General features: G+C 45.7%; 1 protein-coding gene across 1 annotated transcript; it reads right to left on the reverse strand.

Annotated features, from left to right (window-relative positions):
* Window positions 1-7,327: 7,327 nt before the first annotated feature.
* On the reverse strand, window positions 7,328-9,281 carry LOC123045076 (uncharacterized). Its single transcript, XM_044468006.1, has 2 exons — window positions 8,135-9,281; window positions 7,328-7,753 (listed from the first exon to the last, which is right to left on the reverse strand). Exons 1-2 carry the CDS (start codon window positions 9,198-9,200, stop codon window positions 7,722-7,724), a joined length of 1,098 nt encoding a protein of 365 aa, XP_044323941.1. The 5' UTR covers window positions 9,201-9,281; the 3' UTR covers window positions 7,328-7,721.
* Between the last annotated feature and the right edge of the window lie 275 nt (window positions 9,282-9,556).

Genomic DNA, 9,556 nt, shown 5'->3' on the forward strand with positions numbered 1-9,556 from the left:
GAACAGAGACGAAAGTCGGCCATAGTGATCCGGGAGTCCCGTGTGGAAGGGCTCTCGCTCAACGGATCAAAGGTACGCCGGGGATAACAGGCTGATGACTCCCAAGAGCTCTTATCGACGGAGTCGTGTGGCACCTCGATGTCGACTCATCACATCCTGGGGTTGAAGAAGGTCCCAAGGGTTCGGTTGTTCGACGGATTTTCCTCTTACTAGAAATTTCATTGTGGTCGGTAACGTTGGTGAATTAACAGAAACAGAAAGAGAGGGTCTTTTTGCATTTTTGTTTCGATCCGACATCAGATCTGAGTTATTGTTCACTGACTATATCTTAGACCATTGCGATCTCTTTCTTTCACTTGGTTTTTCTTCCTTCCCTTCGGTAAGGGATAAGAGACATAGGGCTAAAGAGAGAGCCAAAAAAGGATCTTTCGTGTATAATCCTGCATAATCTCGAATGTTATCAGTTCCGGTACGTAGACCAAATAATACAATGCAACCTGATCTTTATGCAAGCAAAACTGGAGAGTGCGACGAGGTTGAATAACATCTTGAGGATATATGGCGAGTGTTCGGGCCAATGCGTGAACAGAGACAAGAGCTCTATTTTTTTCAGTCCAAATACACCACATCCGGTGAGAGTTATGCTGAAAGGTGCCATAGGCATTGGGGTAGAGGCATTCAATGAAAGATATTTAGGTCTTCCCACTGCAGTTGGGCGAGTTACATCTGGCACCTTTGACTTCATTGGTGAAAGAGTGAGGTCACAATTGAATGGTGGTACAGAATGTTTGGTGTCTTGTGCGGCGAGGGAGATATTAATCAAGTCAAAGGCTCAGGCAGTCCCTACATACACTATGGGTTGCTTCAAGCTCACAAAAAAAGTGTATAAGAACATCTCCTCACCGATGGCAAAGTTTTGGTGGAGTAGCTCGATTGACCGAAATTCCATGCACTGGATAGATTGGAAGACTTTGTCGCTTCCAAAAATAAGAGGAGGAATGGGGTTTCGAGATTTGGAATGCTTCAATGTTGCGTTGTTGGGAAAACAGGGATGGCGGCTGATTACAAACCCACATGGTCTATGTTCCAGAGTGCTAAAAGGACGATATTTCCCGATGACTGATTTTATGCATGCTACTATTCCGCTCAACTCTTCGGCTACCTGGCGGGCGATAGTTGCTGGGAGAGGAGCATTGGAGACTGGGTTGTTGAGGAGGATCAGTGACGGTTCCTCCGTAAGAATCTGGGAAGATAGATGGTTGCCAGGGAGATTATCACTTCGACCAACGGAGCATATTGGTTCTGCTACACTCTACACAGTGGCAGATTTGATTGACAATGAGAGCTGGTCCTGGAAAGCTGATCTAGTCAGGAATAACTTCATACCCCCAGACGCTGATGCAATTCTCAATATTCCGCTCAGACAAGGTGGTGGTGATGATTTTTTGGCTTGGGCTCATGAGAGGTCGGGTTCCTACACTGTAAAATCCGTGTATCGTGCTCTAATGACTCGTAACGAGCAATTAGCTCTAGAGGAAGGGACGATTACAGAATCTTCAGAGAACAATAAGCAGTTGTGGACACGACTATGGAAACTAAAAGTGCTGCCCAAGGTCCGTGTATTCTGGTGGCGAGTCCTTCGGGGCATACTACCGGTGGAGACAACACTACAACACAGGCATATAGCAACCTTAGCGCGATGCAAGGTCTGCAAAGGTATGGATGAAGATATGCTTCATGTATTGATTAAGTGCTCTCATGCGCAAAGCTTTTGGGCAGAAGCGAGAAGCTGGCTGCACCTCAAGTTGCCGGAGCTACACCCTTGTACGTGGTGCAAGGATATCCTCTGTGATCCACGTTTTACTGAGGCGGACAGGGCTAAAATAGTTACTGTCATGTGGGCGATCTGGACATCACGTAACAGCATAACACATGATAAAGTGAGTATGGAGCCAGTCCAATCCATGAAGCGTATAAGAGAAACACTGGCTCTATTGGAACTACCATTGGAGCAGACTAAGATACTGCCTGGGTATGGATGGAGACCGCCTGAAGTTGACTGGGTAAAAATCTATACGGGTGCTAGTGTTTCAGTGATTGAGCACAAGAGTGGAATAGGAGGTTTAGCTAGATCTCCTTCTTCATTTGTTGCTGCCTGGAGTAAGCCTTACCCCGATGTTACAGATCCTCTTATTGAAGAAGCATTGGCGTTGCAAGATGGGGTAATATTTGCAAAGCTCCGGGGGTTCTCGCGAGTGGCCATGGAAACAGATTGTTTGGAGATGGTACAACTATGGCACTCGCGACGATTTTTGCGCTCTATTGTAGCGCCGCTACTTTTATAAATTGATGAGCTAGCTTTATTCTTTCTTTCCTTTGATATTCAACATGTAATAAGAAATGCCAACTTGCCGGCCCACTTGTGTGTGAAACATGCAAGCACACTTGGGGTAACCGACTGTTGGATGGACTCCCCGCCTGGCTTCCTCATGACCAGCGTGATGGCTGATCGTGTTGGTGTCATTGTTGTTGAATAAAGCTCATAGTTTCCCGCAAAAAAACACGTTGGTTACTAGTGTGGATTTCCTTAATTACATGTGCTAATTAAATCTCAACGAAAAGAACATGCCCGACCCAGTTTCCTATCATCGTACATACCCAGATTTGATCTACACAAATACATACACATACGATCTGACCTACTGCTAAAAGAAGAACATACGTCCTACCTGAACACGTACAAATACATACATACGGGCACAAGATACATACCTCGGGTTTGGCTTTCACTTCGAAGTTTTCGTGTTCATCCTTCGTTCCGATCAAGCCAACTTTATTTACATTCTTTTAATTTATGTTTTTTACTTTCAAATTGTTATTACGCTCGTTGCTACAATCAATCATGTTATAACTCTGGTTTATTTGCTCCAAAGAACACTAATAGCTTCTGGAGATTTTCAAACAGTTACTTTACGCGAGACCCGTGACAACTATTGTGCGACCAAAATGCCATTCATAAATAATCTCCTCCACTCTTCGTTGGGACGATTATTATTGGGATACTTACACGAAGTTTCTACAATACCCTGCATGTCTTGCAGGACACCAGTCTTCGGTGCTCGAGGCTCCGAGCACCGCCCTTGTGACATCATGGCTGACAATTTAGAGCCCTCGCCTGGATTAAGTGAGGATTTACCAGACGGTAAGTTTTCACAAAGATCAGCACTACACTACATGGTTTTTCCCCCTCCTAGTATTATGGTAAAATGGCTTTTAGGTCTTTCATCGATTTGTCCTTCCTTTTGGGTTGCTCCATTTGTCAGTGGACTCGGGGTACCCCTATTTTTATTATGCTGACAAGTTCCCCCCATCATAATTCCTCCTATAGTTTGGGCGAAGGTGACGAGCGAGGCCGTAGACAAGGAAGATGTGTCGTATGTTGGGGTCGCCGGTAGGTGAGCATATCGGTGACGGTGCAGGGAAGGTCAGCACCCAAGGGGTCGAGGCCATGTCGTGGGAGGCCATAAAAATAGAGGTGTCCGACACTGGCAACAGAGAAGGAGTCCGGCGGCGGCGCGGCGGCACCGTTCTTTAGATGGTTGCTACTATTTTTCTTAGGAGACAGGAGAAAAAGAAACAAACATTTTTGCTTTTGCCAATTTTTGTTATGCCACTCTAGCTTTTGACATTTCATTTTTACAACTCTTATCTTTTGACAATCATCACAATTGTCATTCAATGGTAAAAGCAAAAATTTCAGAGTCGAAAGTGTGATACATAGTCAAAAGCTACAAGTGGCAAAAGTTAAATAAATTATTTTCCTTTTGCCACGGAATGGCAATTGTGATACATTATCAAAAGCTAAGAATGGCAAAAGTGAAATGTCAAATTTTAGAGTGGCATAAGAAAAACTGGCAAAAGCTAGAGTGACAAAAAACAAATTTTCACAAAAAGAAACACACACAAGAGAGAGAGAGGGGGGGGGGGGGAGGGAGAGCGGGATCGTGTAGAAAGCCAAAACAGATGGAATAAAAGTTCGGTCGGCTTGCGGCCCACGAAACGTTCCACACGACATATCTTCTCTCAAAAATAAAAGAACATGTCCGACTACCAGTTTCTATTACGCGCCTAGGTCGCTGGATAGCGACCTACCACATACCCTCCTATGTGTCGCATCCTCTGTATGCGCGGCCCATTCTAGGGCTTTTCCACACCGCTTTTGGGAAGCTTCCCTGAGCCGGTTTTTCTTTTCCTTTTGTTTTTATCGCATGGTTTTTTTCTCTATTTTATATCTTTTTTGTATTTTTACCTTCTTCTTCTTTCCTTTTTTATTTTCCCATCTTCTTCTTCTTAAGCGTGCACATTTTTTTGAAATTCATGAAAAGTTTTCAAACCCATGGAACATTTTTTGTATTCTGGAACAAAATTTCCAATTCATGAGCAATTGTTGAATTCACGGACATATTTTCGAAATATGTGAATGATTTCAAAATTTGTGAACATTTTTTAAATTTGTAAAAGTCTTTTATAATTCATGGAGATTTTTCAAACGTCACGAATATTTTTTTAAATTCATGATTTTTTTGTAAATTTGCAAACATTTCTTGAATGCATGTACATTTTTAAATTTCGTGAAAATTTTCAAATTCAAAATTCTTTTTAATTCGAGAACAAAATTTTGAAGTCACCAACATTTTCTGAATTCAAGAACCTTTTAAAATTTCGATTTTTTTAAATTCGCGAATATTTTTCAATTACATAATTTATTTGAAATCTCGAGTATTTTTAAGGAATCTAAAAAAACAGAAAAGAAAAATATCAAACAAAAAGAAACGAAAAAAGTTTAGGGAAGGCGCGCCCCGTACCTGGGCCGGCCCAAGTTTGCGCGAGGGGCGCGGCCTCGCTTTCCACCGCACGGGGTGGGAAATAGGAGTCCCGGTCCGAGCCGGCTACCTATCATTGTACTAGGATATAACCCTAAAAAAAATCATTGTACTAGGATATGTACGCAGGTCCGATCTAGAAATACGACGTACAGACACGACCGACCTAGACAATTACAAATACCTAGATCCGGATCTAGAAATACGTAGATACGGGAACCACATACGTACCCCGGCTTTCCCTTTCGTTTCGAAGCTCTCGCCTTCCGCTCCGTTGGGCGGAACACGAAGATCAAATCGAGTAAGTCGCCTTCTTCTTCCTCCGTCGATCCGATCGAATTAGGGTTCGTGCTTTTCGTCTCCTTTTCTGCTTCCTTGGTCTTTGGTCTCTGTTCTTGACAGGGCAAGATCAAGATGGCCGCGGTTCTTCCTGCGCTGCTGCCAACCCCACCGTCGGCCCCAATCTCTACGTTGCTCAAGACATCGCGGACGGACGGGAAGCCTGGCCGTGCGTCGGCGAGCCGGAGATGGATAGATAACAGATTTATGATTCTGGCCACCGCGTCGGACATGACCGGCGGTGAGCGCGTCGGACGCGTGCTGTTGGAGATGAGCGGAGGCGAGCGAGTCAAACGCGTGGCATCGGACATGGGCAGCGGCGACCGTGCCGTACGCGGGCCATCGGACACGGGTGGTGGTGATCGCGCCGGACGCGTGGCATTGGGCATGCGCGGTGGTGACCGTGCCGGTCGCGAGGAGTCCCGAACCAGCTGGAGCGCTGTCAAGAGGCCTGCGAGCCGCGCCCCTTCCACTGATCGGTGTGACAAGAAGCCCAAGGCTCCGGTCGACAAGGAAGCTGCTCCGGAGGCAGAGCAACTGTTCGCTGGTCCGACGTTCATGAGCGTCGTGCCCCCGGATCCGAGCGAGCTCCCGATCCCTTGCTACTTCATGAAGAAGGCCCGCTAGTGGACTAGCAAGCAAGTAGCAACAACACATGGGATTGGTCCCTTACTACAGTCGTCGTCGTGTAATCTTGCTTTGTAGTGTTATTAAACCCAATTTCAGCGCTTGTTAGATGCGCTTTTAGTCGGAAGTAGTGTAATTTGTCATGGCTCTGGGTTGTGTTCATGTTAGTAAAACCCAACCCAGAGAGGGGCGGATGGGTGGCATGACAATCATAAACTATCTTCATGTTATTTTACTCCCCTTGCAATCCCTCCTGCAGTTTGCATCCACTTTCTCTACTGAAGAGTGAATAAACCCTGTTTTAAGATCACCGTTGAGCCTCACACCTGCTCCGCTAAATCTGACGCCATAATCAAGATTGAAAATCTGTCATAATCTGGAAGATTGGAACAAGGCAATGTTTCTAGCCAGTCTCTGTTGATTTAACAAGTCTCTTCATTTATAATCCTTGATTGATCTGGAGCAGCAGTTCCATTTCTACTGCTAAGAGCAGATCTACTCTGCAACGAACCGGCCATCACAACAGAAAGAAAAGTATGGTCCACCCACAGCATTGCACAAATGATTCGGTTTGTTTGATAACAAAGTATTTTCTATGTATTTTGTGAATACTACAGTTTTTTAGATTACCACAGTATTAATTACAGCGAGCTGTTTGGCCACCTCTAAAAACTGTGATTTCAATACTGTAGTATTTGCAAAAACGTAGTTTTTTCTCTGTTTTAAAAAAAGAACCCCAAACCTCTTTTAAAAAAACTGAGCACGCTAGAAAAACAACTCCATGCGCAATCCTGTGCCTTGTCTCTCGATGTGCATCTCCTGGCACCTCTCAAAGGCCGACATTTCCCCCTAGTGGTGCCCAGGACAGCACCACTAACGACGCGGAAGACCGCCCAGCGTTGCAGGCCGCATGCAGTGGCACTTCGGACTAGTTCAGCTGCCTCCTCTTATGCTAAGTTGTAAGCTAGCTTTGTGGATAAATGTTTAGTCCATGGCCGTTCAAGTTTGTGGATGCAGCTGGTTGCTCAGTATGCTGTATGCAACGGTCAGCGAGTTGCGTACGCGCGTGTTTGCGACTTGTTAACAAACAGCTAACTGCGAATTTACATTACATATAAGTTCTAGCCAAACAGGTCTACAGTATTCCAAATACTCCAAAATACTACAATATATTATTACTGTGGTATCATGCGCCTATAGAAAAAAATACTGTAGTTTTTAAATACTTTGGTTTTACAATACTTTACTATCAAACATAGCCTAAACAACAAATGGAATCTTCACACAGACACTTGAATTTGTGCATACACAACATAATATAGGTACTTAATTGGAAATTTAGGTTGGCATACCAAATGTAAGATGTATTACAGTTGATTAGGCTTCTCAAACCGCATTTACATTGCGGACCGTACCTTCCTCATCTTGATGCAAGTCTCACCATAGTGGTCTCGAGTAAGTAACATGCAGCTTTCTGATGATTTTGGCATCAATATATTCAGAGAAAACGGTACCTCTACAGCACAGGACACGTTGAAATGGCATTTACTCCAGCAGCCATAAACGTAAACCTGACATGTTGAACTCACCCACGATTACAAACAGCTGAATGAGAAGACATACTAATTGACCATGCGTTTCTCTTTTCTAACTTCAACCTCCCAACTAGAAACAAATCTAGTTGGTTGATTACAGTGACTTCCACTTTTCTAGTTAAAACGCCAACCGGAAACAATACATATAGATTGATAAAGCGGACTTGCTCTTCTCTTACTTAAACTACACAACTGAAGATAAACCACTTATTGAAGCACGAGCTAAGCAAGAAGCCAGCACCAGCAGGTTCATGTCGACAGATGTATCAATGCATCATCACTGGCCGTTCAATTGACGGATAGCACGATCTGAAAAGATCACAGAAATCATAAGCATGTCAGCTAATTGAATGGAAGCAGCGCTGCTGCATTTCATAAAGAAAAAAAAAGCATAAGCATGCCATTGCTAAAACTTCATGCCTGAAGAATGAAAATTGGGACATACAGTACAAATGATTGAGTTTGGATGGTGTGCTTCAGGTTGAGTATAAACTACAAAGGAGACAACATATACAAGTTCCCGGTTATACTTATCTAGTTCATGTTCCAGCACAGATACCTTCATCCATATTTTTATGTTGCCAACAAAAAAAATACTACTCCCGAGTATTCAGTTCTATGGTCTCTGAGATTCTGACCAAAAATTTCCAATTCCCAATTAAAGAAAATATCCAAGCACGATGCTAATACCTGGAGTGTAGAAGCTAGTGTAGGGAATGGCAGTGCAGACCCTTCCCCTGCTGGACACCTTTCTTACTCGGCCGGACTTGAGCTCGATGGTGAACAGGCCAACAATAGTCCTCACGAAAATGACACCGGCGCCTTGGGCGAATCCACTCACATCGGGCATGATCATGAGGGCGCGAGAGGGGAGCAGCTTCCCGAGGTCGACGACTCGATGTTGTACCCACGCTGCAGCTCCATCGGGATCGACTTCCATGGACCAGAGGTAAATGCTGGATTCCTGCACGCCTGCAAATCCCAGTGTGCCGTCCTCCGCTGTTATGAGGACGATGTTATTCTCATGCACGTCCGGCCGGTCAATCACCGATAGCTTCCTCTCGCCAACAAAGTCGCACTGCAGAATTCGAGTGCTCGGATCGCACAGGAAGTAGACTGCATTTCCAGAGAGGACGCTTGGCTGCATCTCGATGGAAGCATCCGGATGCTCAACAAAGCTCGTGTTGCTCCATGAACTCGCCTCTGACGAGTAGAAGCACGCGGACGTGATCCAGATCCCCTCCTCCTTGTCGGTGCCCACGAATGCCACGAGGAAGGGGTCGTCGCCATGGCAGTCGAGGTGGTCGCAGCCATCCACGACGCAGAGCACCGCCGCGTTCCAGGACTTGGGGGTCTCGGGAAGGGGAATCCTCCGGTGCCCGTCCGTGACGGGGTCCCAGACGACGAACTCAGCGGGCTTCTGATCTGATTCTGAATCGTAGAAGAGGGCTCGGCCGTGGCGGGCATCGAGTGCGTACCAGCAGCGGCGGTCGGTGCGTGGCGGGCGGAAGGCCTTCGCGGTGGGGACGAATCGAGCGACGCAGGGATCCTCGTCGTAGAGGCGGTGGAGGAATCCCAGCATGGGCGGTGCCCCGTGGAACTTGCGGTAGCTGCGGAGGAAGGCGTTACCCGTGAGGAGGCGGCGCCAGGGCTTGGAGACGAGGCAGGCGCGGACAAGGCACCCGGGCTCGTCGGGCGGGAGGCGGAGCAGGATCTCCGCGACCACATCGTCCATCAGCGCCGTCGCCGGCGGCATATCGGAGGAGTTTTTGCTGGGGACGGAACAAGACGAGGAATGCGACAAGTGCTTCGGCTCTGTTGTCCTTTCTCACTGCCTCAAGCTGTTCTTCTGTATAGAGTCGGAGATGGTCAATTTATTGATGGGAAAGTCTGGAGTGCATCTTTCTTTTCTTTCTTTTTTCAATTTTTTTTTGAACTTTATCAAAAAATTCAGAAAACTTCTGATTTATTCATCTTCGGTCATAGTAGTACAACGAACCAAGATCTGTATACCACTTAGCAATGATTACAAGGATTGATGCGAGCCGAAGATAAGCCGTTGTCATCACCCTTCCTTGTATAAACTTGGTAAGACTTGTAGTAGACAGTCAA

This window comes from Triticum aestivum, chromosome 2B, assembly GCF_018294505.1.
Source record: "Triticum aestivum cultivar Chinese Spring chromosome 2B, IWGSC CS RefSeq v2.1, whole genome shotgun sequence".
Taxonomy (NCBI): domain Eukaryota; kingdom Viridiplantae; phylum Streptophyta; class Magnoliopsida; order Poales; family Poaceae; genus Triticum; species Triticum aestivum.

Bases quoted from the DNA above. Each gene is read 5' to 3' on its own strand.
- LOC123045076 (XM_044468006.1), bottom strand. From the start codon at position 9,200: ATGCCGCCGGCGACGGCGCTGATGGACGATGTGGTCGCGGAGATCCTG. The intron at 7,754-8,134 runs GTATTAGCATCG...TGATCTTTTCAG, and splicing joins CACTAGCTTCTACACTCCAG to ATCGTGCTATCCGTCAATTG.